Consider the following 14909-nt stretch of genomic DNA (forward strand, 5'->3'; position numbering starts at 1 on the left):
AGCAAGCGTGCAGGTCCCTATTACATCAAAACACCAAGCAACTCATTTCACTCATGAGAACACCTCCAGTACAAACAACTGGCACATGTGTGCTCATTAATGAGAAGAAACAAACTGTATGATGTTTTTATAACCTGTCTGTTTCTCCCCTCCGCAGGTTTTTAAGGGAGAGGAGGGCGTGTTCCAAATCTCTGGTCTCCAGGGCAACACAGACTATCGTTTCCGCGTGGGCGCCTGCCGCCGTTGCCAGGATACGTGCCAGGAGCTGTGCGGACCACTGAGCCCCTCCTCCTTGTTCACGCTGCGTCGCCAGGAGACGGCGTCTTCTTCAGAGCTGTGCGCCGTGGACACGGGCAAAGGCGCGGGGCTGATCTCCAGCGACGAGCGCTTCGCCGCGCTCATCGTGTGCATGTTCGCGGGCTTCTCCATCCTCATCGCCTGCTTGCTACAGTACTTCTTCATGAAGTGAGGGAATTTTAACTATAGGATAGAAAGAGAAAGCAAAATCACAGAGAAACTTTTAAAAAAAAAAAACGTCTATGAAAGAACCGAATGAAATCAAAACAAACACTTGATGTACTTCTAAGGCGATGTATGTTTTTTAGTCAAAGTATCGATTCTGGCTTTCCTCACCTTGTTCCTGTTGTCTTCTGCCTTCACTCAGTTCAGTCTCATTTCTCTCTACGTCTCTGTCGTCTTTGTGTCATCGTCTGTCTCATTTGTTGAGGATTTCTGTCGGGGGAAGCCGTGTCTTAGCTGTACCCCGGTTGGGAAAGAAAACTGATAATCAAGCCTTAAAATAGCTGTGAGCAAAGCAGTTGCTCCTCAGACTGACTTGCATGTTTTTTTGTTTTTTTTATTTTGTATCTTTTTAAAAACATATTTGATTAGAGAACGTGTATATTTCTTGACGGTCATTGCCTTACTTTTTGTTTTTTAAATGTTTAATTTTTTTTTTTTGCTGCAGTCTTTATTAATTTCAGCCATATTCCAATGTAGGCCTACAAAAGCTTTAGCCGTTCATACCTTATTATTCAGTTTGTTACTACTATACAGACTCAGTCGGTCGATTCATGCAATTCAGTCGATTCATATCTGCTCAGCTTTTAACATTCAATCACGCACTCATTCAGCTACCAAAGTGATGCAATCCATGTGTGGTGTAAGATGCTGCTATCCTGTGATTTTATTATATCTAAGAAAGAATGGAAAACCAGTAATCTAATATATATATATATATATATACACACAATATATATATATATATATAAATATATATATATATTATAACAAATATCTATGATGCTATAAAAGTGATGTAATATAAATGATGGCAATGTAAGGTCTGAAGTACAGTGTGAAAGGAGGAGGAGGCGACTCTAGGTGCTCACAAACCGCAGCTCAAAGAAGGAGCCTTTAAACACTGATCTCGGATCAGATTATGAACCCTTGTAGTTATTCGAATGTCGGGCGTAAACTGGCGCTAGCGTGTAGGAAGCCGGGCTGGGGGATTGTGATTGGCTGCGACTTAAACGGGAAAGGGGTTTAGCTGTCGGTCCTTCCTCGTATTCTACCATCTCAAGTACCATCGCTCCAGCCTGTTTATCTGTAGCTTTAGTAGCGATACGCCCGTTAGACCCAGAGGTGCTAACAGCCCGCCAGCTTGCCGCGCTTCTCAGAGCTCTTGTGTGTTAACCAGGAAAGCCATTAGGAGTTAGCTTGAGCTTTACCCCCCCCCACCCCCCTCCCACACCTCCTCCTGCCAGCCGCCAGCCAGAGCAGCGCTGCAGCTTCTCCTTCCAGCTTGCCTGTGAATCAATACATCTGAAGACTCGTCTTCTCTTTTTCTGCCCATAATGATCTGTAATTACCTTTCGCTCTGGCTGCTCTTCTCTTGCTTTCGATCCATCCCATCTTCTCTACCCATGCACTACTCCCCCTCTCCCTCTCTCCATCTCTCTCTCTCTCTATTAAAAGGTGCTTTATTGACATGTAATCAGAGCAGTAGCAAGTCTGTGGTCTCTCCTCAGACGGACATGTTCTCTGGGGACTTGAACTAATCATGTTCACTAACCAAACAAGCCTTTGACAGAACTCAACAGAACAGGGCATTCTGACACACGTAACACCCCCACCTGACCTCCCGCCTGAACTATCCCAAACCCCGACAAACACAAAGCCAAGGTACAGCCCAATACATACCCTGATGATCCAAAGAAGTCACCCTGACCAGGTGGGGTGCAGGGGAAGAAGGATTGGGTGGGAAGGGGGGAGTATGGAAGAGTGGCGGTGCTGTAGTTTTAGCGCCGCCGGGCCAGCTCTGATTGGCAGCCTGTAACGTACCTCAGGGATAAGGCCTTACAGAGGGGAGATCTGATCCTGTCACCCCCACCGCTGTCATCTTCGTCATCATATTAGCCTCTGTTTCTCTCCGTCTTCCTCCCTCTCTTCTTTTTCTCTTATTTTTTTATGCTGTATCTTGTCCTCTTGTCGATGCTGTGCCTTGCTTCTGTATGTGTCAGTAAGCAAAGTGGTTTACTAGCTCAAAAATACCTTTGCCAAAGTTGATGGGAAAGTTAAGGTAGAGTTCTTTTCTAGGTTTTATTTATACTATATATTTGCATACAGTACTTTACATGCCAATTACAGTGCAATCTTCATTTATTTATTGTTTAAAGATTAAGAGACAAGTGTAGTTATATACTAATTTTTTTTTTCCTTGTAGCATGTTTTTTTTTTTCTTTTTCATTTGTTTTTTTTAATGGATGTACGTTAGATTGTATGATTAAGGCCAGCATTCCTTATCTCAGTAACCCTTTAAGTATTTCTCTTACAGCTGTTGGGAACCTGTAGCTCATCAGTCCATGCATTGCAGTTATCATTGCCGTTTCAAACATGTAACCAAATGTATTTTATTTTTTTTTCTCATCTCCTGTCGCGGCCGTGCACAGCCGAGCAGTTCTTGTAACGCTTAGAGAGACATGTAGCAAAGCGAGGCCTTATAGGGTCGGTTCAAGTCATCTGTATTGGGATAAACGTCGCTGCCTTTGGCTTTTTTATTTTTATTTTCCTGATTAGTGTTATAATGAAGCTTCTGATATCTTTTTACTGTTTTATTGCCAAAGCGCAGGCTTCTCGTGTCCACTAGATGTCGCGTTCGCAGTCGTCTAAAGGGTTCTGTGATGTTCTTCTGTAACGACACAGCATTATTATTATTGTTATTATTATTCTCTCAAAAGGAAAAAAAAAAAAACATTAACTTGATCTGTGATTATGCTTCTTTTCATATTATCTTTTTATTATTTTGTAAAGCAAAATGTGCCATTTTATTGAAATGTGTAGCCCCTTTCGAAGGAGAGTTTTTAACACAACCTGATTTCACACTGAAAGGCAAAAACAATCATATGATGATGATTTCAGGCAGATGATGACAATAATAATATTGACGATTCCTTGATCGGGCTAGTGCTGGTATAGCAGTAGTTAGTATTTTGTATCCAGTATTTTGCTAAGAGATGATATACAGAGATATCTATAGAGCTATAGAATGAGATGGTAATACATTATGACTAACAGAGTTGAAGCACTTTTTTTATGCCGAGCATTAGTCTTGATGAGGTTAATAAGAGCGGGAGGAGACGTCGCTCTGTTCCAAACACTACTGCCAACGCCGTCTGTTACATTCATTGGCATTATTCTGTCGTTGGCGTCACTGTGACATTGGCATTACCGGAGCACGGCTCCGCTGTGCTTCTCCAAACTACGGCAACAAAGGAAGCACAGTTCACAGGGAGAATCGGTTCCTTTCTCAGACGTGCTCGTGGTGCGTGTACCGAGCCTGTTGCATTGTAGTCGGCAGGTGATAATGTGAGGTGTCCTGTCCTTTAAGCCCCTGATGTTATGTTGCCCACCCGCAGCCCCTTTTATCCCCCTTTTTCAGGCCTTAATGGGAGAGCAGAGGTGTTTTTTGTCGCGCTCAGGCCAGTCTTGTTAGCGTTGTACAGGTATCACAGCGTTAACTGAAAGGCTGTGTGTGTGTGGGCAGGGTACTCCCTTTATGTGCTTTTTTGTTATTTTCAAATGCTGGTGATTTTAAAGACGCCCCGCCCCTTCACCCCCCCCACCACCACCCCCACCCTGCAGGTCCTGCGCATTTGGCGGGTATGTCAAGAATAAGACTTTTTTTTTCGCCCAGCAAACCCCACGTCTGTGCCTTCTGATCAGTTTATTTTTTTTCCTTTAATTTTTTATTTTATGTTTTGTACGTTTTACAGTAAGTAGAGAATTTTGACTGAGAATTTGGCGATTTGACAAACGTACAGAGACTCACAGGTATTTAACTATTTTTTAAGCGAGACAAAAAAAAAAGAAACATATTTTTACCTCACGATTTAAAAACAAACATTCCAATGTTGTCATGGTCTACGAATTGAGAAAAAAAAAAAAGAAATTCATGCATTTCTTCTTGTATTGTAAATGTTAGACAATTTCATATGCATTATATAAAAGAAACTGCCATATCAATTTTAATGTATAGATTTTTGCAAATACTACCCTATGTATGTAAGACGTAACTGTATCGGTAGCGTATATATAATATATTTATGCCCAATAAATGTTTTGATTTTTTTCTGACTTCGATTGCACCTGTATGTTTTATTGCGTGTGTCATTATTCATCAGCACTTCTACCTACATAGACACTGTTCTACACATTGTTTTGTGCTTTTGTATGGATCACTTTTCTACTGATGAACCGTAGCTAAATGGACAGTTATTTGTTGTGCAAACTAACAGTAGCCAATGTCAATGCAAAAACAGTTTCACTGACATTTACTGCTGTGAAGCAGTATCGATTTTATCTTCAATAAGAGAATGATGATTCCGTTCTCATCAGATACATCTTTATGTACTGTTATAATCATCGCTGAGTAGTAATCAAGAATTAAAATATTAGGGTTTAAATTATGATTAATAGTCTCAAAACAGATGTAATTCTTCAAGGGGACAACATTTTAAATGTCAGACTCATTTATGTAATTAAAGACTTTTCTTTTGTCACGACTGTCCAGTTAAAGGGATAGTTTTGAAGTGGGGTTGTATGAGGTACTTATCCATAGTAGGTGTATAACCTACAGTAGGTGACAGTCGGTGCGCCCACAGCTTGGAGAACCGACACCGGAGCAAAGCAATACAGTGCTGTGGACGGGGACGGCAGAAAAACATATTTAAGTAAAGTATAGAGTAATACACCTATGAATAAGCACCTCATACAACCCCACTTCAAAACACCCAAACTATCCCTTTATGCTGGACTATCAGTGTGAAGGTGTGTCAGTGCTAGATTTACTCTCCAGTGGCTTCGATAGCCGGGAAGAGTAAATCACTCGTGATCATCCCCTGCTGTCCGCGAGGGCAACCAGAGAGAGAGTGAAGCGACCCAAGGACAACAGGGGAATAACAGTCTTTTGACCTTTTTATGGGAGCGTTCCAGTGGTGCACACGCATAGTTTTTGTATAAAGTGGTGTTGAAATTGAACGATTAAATAGGAGGGAGCAAAACAACACTTGTCTTTTATTAGTTAAGCCTTCATACAGCAATAATATGAGAAACCCTTGTTCTTGGGAAGTGCACTGTAAGCAGTGGCCACGCGATAACTCGCTCTACCAGACAGTGAAATGCAGCATGAATAAAGCTGAAGGGTAAAGCAATCCAAAGTGGTTTTGGTAGTGTGTGAATTACTGGACAAGAAGCACAATTGAATGATCTGTGGGGTCTGATGCACCACTTCTGGCATCTTTGAAGCAGCCAACTTCTTGGCATTTTCACCAACTGTATCATCTAAATTTGACCAAGAACAAAAAAAAAATCCAATCAGCTGCTCGCGGGGGAAAAAACAAAGAATAAGAAATGTAATGTACTTCTGTGGCTGTGTAATCTACAGCTGGGGCTACAGCAAACTGGGCAGATCCGCAAAGAACCATCAGAACACCATATAGCATACATAAATGCATGCAATACAAATGCATACAAATGCATTTTTTTAAACCATGGCTCTAGAGATGACATTGGTGAGGTCAGTATAGGACGACCTCTTTTGTTCAGACTAGAATATCTCAGCAACTATTGGATGGATTGCCATAAAAATTTGTGGAGACATTCGTGGTTCCCAGAGGATGAAGCTTTATGACTTTGGTGATCCCTTTTTCAGTCATCACGAGGTGAACTTTTGTGCTTTTTAGGTGAAATGTCTCAACAATTTTAGATGGATTTCCATGAAATTTGGTTCAGATTTATTTCTCCCATTCAGGATGAGATGTGATAATCCCTTAACTTTTCATTTATCGCCATCATCAGGTCAAAATTTAAATGTGTCCAATACTTTGGTTTATGACCTAATGCCCATAAAACTAACGACATTCCCATCAACCTCAGCTGTACTTTATGTTCCGTGCTAATTAACAAGTATTAGCGTGGTATACACTAAACTGAGATAGTAAACACAGTAAACGTTATATCTACTAAACATCAGCATGTTAGCAGCATGCTGATATTTGCATTCAGCTCAAAGCACCGCCGTGCCTAAGTACAGCCTCCCCGAGCCGCGAGCATGGCTCTTAATAAATGGATGATTCCTGCAGGATGCTTTGTCACCGTCAGACGATGGCTCCAGAAATATAACTGTGTCTGCACACAGTCCCAGTAGAGCACCTCTGGGATTCTGCACCACAGACTCGCCAATAACTGTCAAGTCTGCAGGGACCGGCACTTTGCTAAATCCATACACCACATGAATTTCAGCTTTTGTGAGGGTGCACATGCTCGAGCATGTGCCTCTAATTGAACAGCAGCTAGTACCAATTAGCAACTGCTAGTCATAACTGTTACCAGCTGGTATACCAAACAAAGTAGCTACTGCATGTGCAGGCACACGCTGATATAAATTGAGAGAGATCATCTTCAACCTCCTCCTCCTCCTCCTCCTCCTCCTCTTTGTGTAAAGGTAATTAATTCACTCTCCACTGCACAGCCCACATCTAAATAAACTATCATGATGTCTGACTCATTGATTAAACCTCTCTTCTCTCACCTTTTGTTTTATTGTCTATTTTTCATTGCACACTTTGTTTTGAATGGGGACCTCTCGTCCCTGTTCTTTCACACCTCTCCCTCTCCTCACCCATCATCCGCCCACTAACCATCTTCTATGAGATACCAACCCAGCTTTTAATTAATGAATTCACTTCTGTCGGTGTAATGTTGTCAGTGTGGGTTTTGCAGACACTCTAAGTGTTGCCTGATGTTACCTCACAGGTGAGCGAGGGCTCCTGTGTGGCATCTGAGGGCAGAGCCTGCTGTCTTTGAAGCAGGTGATGCAGCTGTGCTGAGATGAGAGAGAGCACACCGCTGCGTCTCTGTGTTGAGATTGCAATCCGTTGACTGCTGTTACCCCCCATTGAGACTTACATCATTATAATGGGTTACAGCAGGGTCACAAGGGGAAAAGATTACAGGCCCTCTCTCTGAGCGGTGTGGGATTTAATGAGGATGGAAGGTTTAGGGTATTGTTTACAGAAGAAAAACAAAGAGGAACTGAGTTTTCCCTTTTTTTTTTCTTTTTTTTTACTTTTACAACACTTTATCATCGACATATACATTAGCCAGCAGGAGATATTCACAGACATCTTCAAAAATAAGAAAAATATGAATCAATCTTTTCTATTTTAATTATACATCATGTATGTTAATAAATAGTATGTCATGACATCATTATGTACAGTCAGAAACATTTATTTATAACAGAGATACATTCTTCAGAGCACAGGAGGCCATGGTTTGAGATCCAGTGCAGATTAGTGGAGGCTGCTGCAGTGATTTGGACTGATGAAACCATCTGAGTGTACAGCGTTGAGTGTGGAGCATTACAAAGCATCTATGTACAAGTTTAAGCAGCAAGCACAACATCATCACTTGCATGATACATTTTACAAAATTAAATATTTTTAATTTTTCCATCTGTTGCATTATCTTATACATATTTAAAGGAAAGGCTATTTAAAAAAACGTCTTTGTACAATAGTGTTGTATAGGGTGGCACCTTTGGCACATTAGATTGTTTTTATTTCAGTTCACACACCATCATGCACCTTAAAGTTGCCCATGGAAATAGTTTCCACAGGACACCCATGCAATCCTTAATTTTTAATCAAAATCAAACTTTTTGGCAAATCAAAAAACAAGACAAATTATACATACATAATATAAGTTAAATTGTTTGTTTGATTTAACCATTGAAGAAGTTACTGTTCACACTGAACAGTTTCAGGCCACAGATGAATCCACAGGGCAGCTGATACTCCAGGCTGACTGCCTTTGTACATTTATGAAGGTGTGAATGGGGAAAAATTAAAAGTTACTTAACCTTCCCAACGGTTTTCATCACTTACCAAGTATGGACATTACTTCAAGTAACATAACGAATCTTGTCAAATCAGACAGATGTGCTACATGTGATTTATGATTGGATCCTGTCCCCGCACAGCTGTAATAAACAGAAAATACCCTGTACTGCATGTTGTATGAAGTTAACCAACATCAGCACACCTGAGATGGCTGAAATCAGCAATGTTTCAATGATGCACACAGTACACAAGACTCAGAAAGCTGAGGCGTTTATGGCCACTGACATGTTGATTTTTTACAGTAACACCAACCAGCTTTCTTTGTCTAAGCTTCTTAAAACCCTCCTCATGTACACTGTTTGTTTTTTTTTCCAGATGATTTCTATTAAGAGCCTGCAGCTTGAATAACGATCATTTAACAAGAATGAAGTATAATTACAAAAATAGAGACATGATAATGATACATATCGAAATGTTTGCATTCGGTAAATTATCTCACAGTCCCAAGTGCCCACTGCTGCGCAGCACGTGGCGTCACAGGAACATTAATTCTCTGAAATCCAATCCCCATTGGCCCTCTTGGCAGCATCAACAAAGCATGGACTTGAATTTCCAAGATACAGGGCATTCAGCATGTCAGAAATGAATAACAGTGACACAGTACTTTTACATATTCACACTCTTTCTAACATATTACAGCAATCACATCCAAAAACATGACACCTGGCACACAATACACACATGCAAACTCTCTCTCTCTCACACACACACACACACACACACACACACACACACACACACACAGACACAGACACACACACTGCACCGCTGCCCCTCTCAGAAAGGGTACAGATCAGTGCCACAAGTTCTACAGTGCTTTCTTTGTCATCCAGAGTATGAATACAATATAAGGCAATTGTAGATGTCTATTCTATTTATATGTGTATACGGGCATGCGCGCCCCCATGTTGTTCACATTTGGATCAATAGAAGCACTTCTGTGTTTGAAATGCTGCTGAGTGTGTTGTGTGAATGAATACTGCAGGGCACTTGCTGAAATAATCCAACAAGAAAATGAACTGTTTGACAAAAATCAAAGTTCTATTGATAGATGTTGATAAAGTGAACAGAGGCCTGCAGCCTTTTTGCGGCTTGCGCTTTTCTCATCTGTTTTTTTTTGTGTCCAAGTCAAAAGGCAAGTGACGCGCGCTGCATGACATGCAGAGCAGTTTGTCTTCGGCCTGACAGAAATAATGGCTTTTTTTAGGTCAGTGATTGTTATCAATTTATGACTGATAGTTTTTTTCCATTTTGACAGTGTTCAGAAGCTGACTGTGGATTCCGTCCAGCCGTTGGAGCCGTCTCCCTTCACGGTGCTGGCCGTGCGCCCTCGTGGCGGCTGGCTGTCGGCCAGGCCGAAGAGGCGCGCCGCTGCACCCCGGTACTTCCAGGACATGGTGTTGTAGAGGATGGGGTTGATGGCGGCACTCAGGTAGAAGAGAACCACGGACACCAGACTGCAGTACTCGGACAACACGGACAGCAGCGGGGACGGAGCGTCCAGAGAGCGGAACTGCAGGTAGCGACCCACGTGGAACGGCAACCAGCACAGGACGAAGGCCAGAACCACCACCACTGGAGGACGAAGGTGAGCAGGTAGGTAGGAGTAAAAGGAGAAAGGAGAGAATTAATGAAGTTGCAAAAACTCTAGTTGAAATGCCAAGTTATGTGTGTGCGTTCTTTTGTTTTTTACGTCTGTTATTATGAGTGTTCTACAGTATTGTTATACTACATGGTACAAGAGTTTGTCCACTACTTTAAAGTCAAAACTGCTTCACCAAATGAAAATCTGCTCAAAGATTGTCGTTCAACCCCCTTGAGAAATTCTATGAATCAGCCTATCATAATAACATCTTACTTAAGGCTGGCTAACAACATCGTCTCTGACCACCAACCATGTTTTGAACGGTGAATATCAAAATAAGAGATACAGGGTTCCACGATTTAATAAGGTTAGACTGAAGAAGCACTCTTTTGTACACCAGTCAATCCTAAAACTAAATATGAAGCCTAATCCCAGATCAAATGCACGTTGAAGGGCCCTGAATATCGTCCTTCTGTGATTGTAATGTTTAAATGTACGTATCCTTGTTTCTTGTCTTTGTCCTTTCTGTGATGTTGCAAATGGAGCTGCTGTGACGCAAAAACAAATTTCAGACCTGTCTGACAATAAAGTATTATGACACAGTGACACACTGTTTATAGCCAAATCAAAATCTGCGCAAAGATCATTGGCCCTCCTGTGACACCCTCCTTTCAAACAGCTCACAACAAGAGTATGCTCAGACAGGCCAACAACATCTGTTCTGATCCCTTACATGTTTTAAATGGGGAATATCAACTTCTGCCCTCCAAGACGCGATTCAGAGTCCCTACATTTAACCTGCATCAGGCTAAAGAACGCTTTTGTCCATCAGTCGCAAAGATGCAAAATGAATTTCAGTGCAAACTGACAATAACCTCCTGGGAACCGAGTAAAAAAAGAGTCTTACAATTACTTTTTTGTGTGATTTCCTTCCTATTTATGGTTAAAAGAAAATCTTACAATTTAGGCTTTTTAAACTTTATTTTTTATTTTACAGCATGTCCACTGTAGTGGACCGCAGGACCATTTCAGTGTGAAAAGACAAAAAAAAATGAACAGATTATGGCCATAGAGTGATATTAAATCAAGAAAACATTCAATTTGATTAAAAAAACTAATGCCATATCACTGGAAAGCCCATGATGTCCTCTTTACAATACACCAGGGGTTGATAGAGTAAGTCAAAAGAGTAAAAGGATATGCATGTGGACAAAATGTCCACTACAGAGGACACATGTCAATGGACTGGGTCTCAGGAGGATATAGTTGTATCGTATCGTACCGTATCGTATCGTACCGTATCGTATCGTATTATCGTATTATCGTATTATCGTATCATAATTTACGCACTCTCCAAAACTTACCCAGCATCTTGATGGTCTGTCTGTTGCTTTTGTCCCGGTGAGCCACTCGTGAGTTGATGTTTGTCTCTCTGTGTCTCTGCCACAGCCTGCGGCCTATGAGGCTGTAGAGGACTGTGAGACAGAAGACCGGCATGAAGAAGAAAACAGAGCTCAACCACACCATGGCGCCCATCAGGCCTGACTCCACTGCGTAATGCGTCATCTTACACTCCCGGGTGTCCTCCATGAAGAAGCCAGTCTCATTCATTCCCCAAGTGAAATTTGGCCCCATGCTGTCGCGCTCCACTCCCACCATGACGAACACAGGTCCGGCGCTCAACAGAGACACCGTCCAGAGGAGAAGAATGAGGCCGCGCACCCGTCTCTTGGTAACCAAGGCCTTGGCACGTAGCGGGAAACAGACGGCCAGGTAGCGCTCCACCGACAGCGCGGTGATGCTCAGGATGGTGGAATAGGTGCACGACTCTGACACAAACTGAAAGAGTTTGCAGAGCGCGGCTCCAAACCGCCAGGGCCTGTACCTCCACATCCGGTAGAGGTCCAAGGGCATACAGAGGAAAATGAGCAGGTCTGACACGGCCATGCTGCACAGGTACAGGTTGGTGGTGGTGTGCATGTCTCGGTACTTGCCCACCACCAAAATGGTCATGACGTTCCCGGTCACTCCGACCAGGAACAGCAGCGTGCAGGCGGTGGTGATGGCCGTGAGGAGAGGGATGGAGTAGTAGTTAAGAGGCGGCAGGCTGAGGTCAGAGGTCCTCGTGGCGTTGCTGTGTGTCTCCTCCCAGCTGTAGTTATCATGGGAGAGGCACTCCGAGAGATTGGGACAAGAGGACATGCTTTCACCGCACGCTGTGGCTCAGAGGGTAGAGCAGGTTGATTGTCCACCAATCGGAAGGTCGGTGGTTCGATCCCCGGCTGCTCCGGGGTCACAAGGTCACATGTGTCCTCGAGCAAGACACTTAACCCCAAATTGCTCCCGAAGAAAGAAGTTTTCTCATGTTGCTTAAAAGATAGTAAAAATGACCGTTGGTGAAATAAAACGACCCGAATATATACTGTAACATTCATACAAAGTTTCCGTAAGGCATTCCTTCCTTCACCAGCTGAGTCTGCAGCTTCCTCTTCCGAAGCTTCATTCAGCTCATCCGTCTGGTACTTGCCAGCAAAAGAAAAAAGTGTTCTTGAGATATCCACAGTTTTCCTGCCAGAGACGTCTCCTGCTCCGTCACACGAGTCTTTAACAAAGTTCTGGTGATGGCTTTGGTCTGTCCTGCAGCTAGAGAGCCATCGGTGTGTGAATTAGTATTTAGATTAGATCCTGATGGTGCAAAGTTGGCACCTTAGCAGCCTCTGTCATCAGTGTATGAATGTGTGTGTGAAAGATTGAATGCTGACATGTAGTGTAGAGCGTTTTGAATGGTTGGAAATCTAGAAAAGCGCTATATAAATGCAAGTCCATTTACCATTCACGGTAACCTGACCCTGACTGCTAAAGGCACCCCAGGTCTGGGACTCCACACGTCCTTTGGCACTGTCCTTTTCTCCTATCATCAACTGTCTGAGCTGCGGAGGGAATGGAAAAAAGGCTGGCAGCCGTGCGTAAAAGCAAGATCCTTGCACGCCTTTGCCTAAACCTAGTTCACAGTGAACGTTAAACAAGTCCCAATTCTGAGATCCTTCAGGCAGCTAGATAGTCCTCTCCATAGTCTTACACAAACATGAGGCAAACTTTTTTAGGTCGATCCAATTCTCCACTTCACCTGCAACACCTGAAGTGGTGCAACGAGGTTTGGTGCTGAAAGTATACTTGTTCAAAAAGAAGAGTATAGGCGTAAAAAATTATGTAAGATTAGATTTTTTTTTTGTTGTAAAGACTTATTTTATACAGTATACATATTGTATTCTGCTCCTTTAAAGTTAGATCTGGAACTATATAATATGGCGCACCTTACGTGCTTGTATAAGGTGAGTAATGATTAAGATTGGCGGAGTGATATGAAGTGAGAAGTGATGTGCCACCTGGTTATCGGTGTTCAATTGTCCTATAGGCTGGAGTTGAGACATTAAAGTGGATCCTGTTTTGCACAGACGAAGCTCTTGCTTTACCCACAGCAGCCCTACAGTAGTTTAATTCAGTGACAAGTAAGTTTATAGTTAAGGCAGCGAGAAGACAGCCTTACAATTACATGCTGGATATCTGTAAACTATACATCATCATTATCAACCGAGATGAATGCGAAGGTGTTTTCTAATCAAAACAGATGAAAAAAAACAGCACAAACATCTATTAAATTATAATATATAACTGTATAAATAAAAAAAAAAAATGTATGTTCTTAAATCTAACTTAAAGACAAGTTATCTCCTTTCAGTCAGTGAGATCCAGCAGCAGCTGAGTGTTTTGCGTAAAAATGAACCATAAGAACCCTTCATGCGCCAAAGAGTCCCAAAAAAGAGTTCCCATCACCAGCAGACAAAAACAAAACAGTAAAATCGGTAGATGAGTTGCACCGGTGCAGCATGTGATGGTGAGTCAGAGGCAAGGTCGCAATGATGCTGCAGCAGCCAGCTGTGAACATCTGTCCTGGAGCTCAAAGTCGGTCAAACACAAAACGGATAAACAACAACCATAGTGAAAACCAACACTGTGCGACGGAACGGAGACAGTTTGATAAAAGTCACAAGCACCAAAAAGGAGCGACGCATTGGCAACATATTAGTGCACAAAAGCACCCCAAAAGGATTTAAGTAGAATAAAGTAGTTGAAGAGAGAAAGCAAAATAATTCACCCTGGCTCTCCAAAATCTGCTCCTCTAGTTATGGTGCATGTCCAAGTGTGTGTGGATCCTGGCTCCCAGTGAGCAAAACATCATATACAGGTGCTGTTCAGTGGATGCTGATGTGGTAGGGTCTACATGTGAGCCCAGTGCTGCAACGCCACCTACAGGCACTTGATGGCAGTGATCACTGGGGGGGGGGTAATGCTCACCAGTCTCTGAAAATCTGTTTACCACCAGGTCTTGCAGAGGGAAAGAAGAGTGACCTTTCAGGAACTCCAAATGGGACCAAGACTCAAAATAACCAGCTGCTCCAGAGGTGTGGCTTTGCAGCTGATCCTGCAAGAAGGTCAGTAAATAAGATATTTTTCCTCATAGCGGTCAATTTAGTCATCAGCTTAAAATCATAATATTCTATCTGGCTATCGCTTCTTAAAAATACCTGCATATTTTAATATTAATTTTTTTTTTTTTAAAGGGACTGTTTGTAACTTTTTACACGTATAAATCTACCGGGTTGGGATCCCATGCACGCTCGCATATGCGCACTCGCGACTGGCCGGAGTCTCTGCTCCGCTGCCTGCTTGCCTTCACTCACACACCGCGCGCGTTCTCGCTGTCTCACTACACACTGCAGAAGAGTTAGTTTAGCTCTGAGAATATCTAGTAAATGTACAGTGGACGTTTGTGCAGAAATCAATGCTGCTGCTCCTCCGGA

General features: G+C 42.5%; 2 protein-coding genes across 4 annotated transcripts in view; one reads left to right on the forward strand and one right to left on the reverse strand.

Annotated features, from left to right (window-relative positions):
* Positions 1–4636, forward strand: part of fndc3ba (fibronectin type III domain containing 3Ba) — a 108118-nt gene extending 103482 nt beyond the window's left edge. For all 3 annotated transcript variants that reach the window (XM_074660344.1, XM_074660343.1, XM_074660345.1), the window contains one exon: positions 158–4636. In XM_074660344.1, coding sequence (XP_074516445.1) covers positions 158–469 — 312 coding nt within the window. In that variant the 3' untranslated portion in view covers positions 470–4636. The remainder of the gene's footprint in view (positions 1–157) is intronic.
* A 2968-nt stretch (positions 4637–7604) lies between these two features.
* ghsra (growth hormone secretagogue receptor a) lies at positions 7605–13894 on the reverse strand. The gene is made up of 3 exons (XM_074661279.1): positions 11412–13894; positions 9649–10037; positions 7605–9611 (listed from the first exon to the last, which is right to left on the reverse strand). Exons 1-2 carry the CDS (start codon positions 12247–12249, stop codon positions 9724–9726), a joined length of 1152 nt encoding a protein of 383 aa, XP_074517380.1. The 5' UTR covers positions 12250–13894; the 3' UTR covers positions 7605–9611; positions 9649–9723.
* Between the last annotated feature and the right edge of the window lie 1015 nt (positions 13895–14909).

Source organism: Sebastes fasciatus, chromosome 15, assembly GCF_043250625.1.
Source record: "Sebastes fasciatus isolate fSebFas1 chromosome 15, fSebFas1.pri, whole genome shotgun sequence".
Lineage (NCBI taxonomy): Eukaryota > Metazoa > Chordata > Actinopteri > Perciformes > Sebastidae > Sebastes > Sebastes fasciatus.

Excerpts from the sequence above, each read along its gene's own strand:
- ghsra (XM_074661279.1), bottom strand. The coding sequence starts at position 12,249 with ATGTCCTCTTGTCCCAATCTCTCGGAGTGCCTCTCCCATGATAACTAC. Across the intron at positions 10,038-11,411 it reads ACAGACCATCAAGATGCTGG|TGGTGGTGGTTCTGGCCTTC; the intron begins GTAAGTTTTGGA and ends TTCGTCCTCCAG.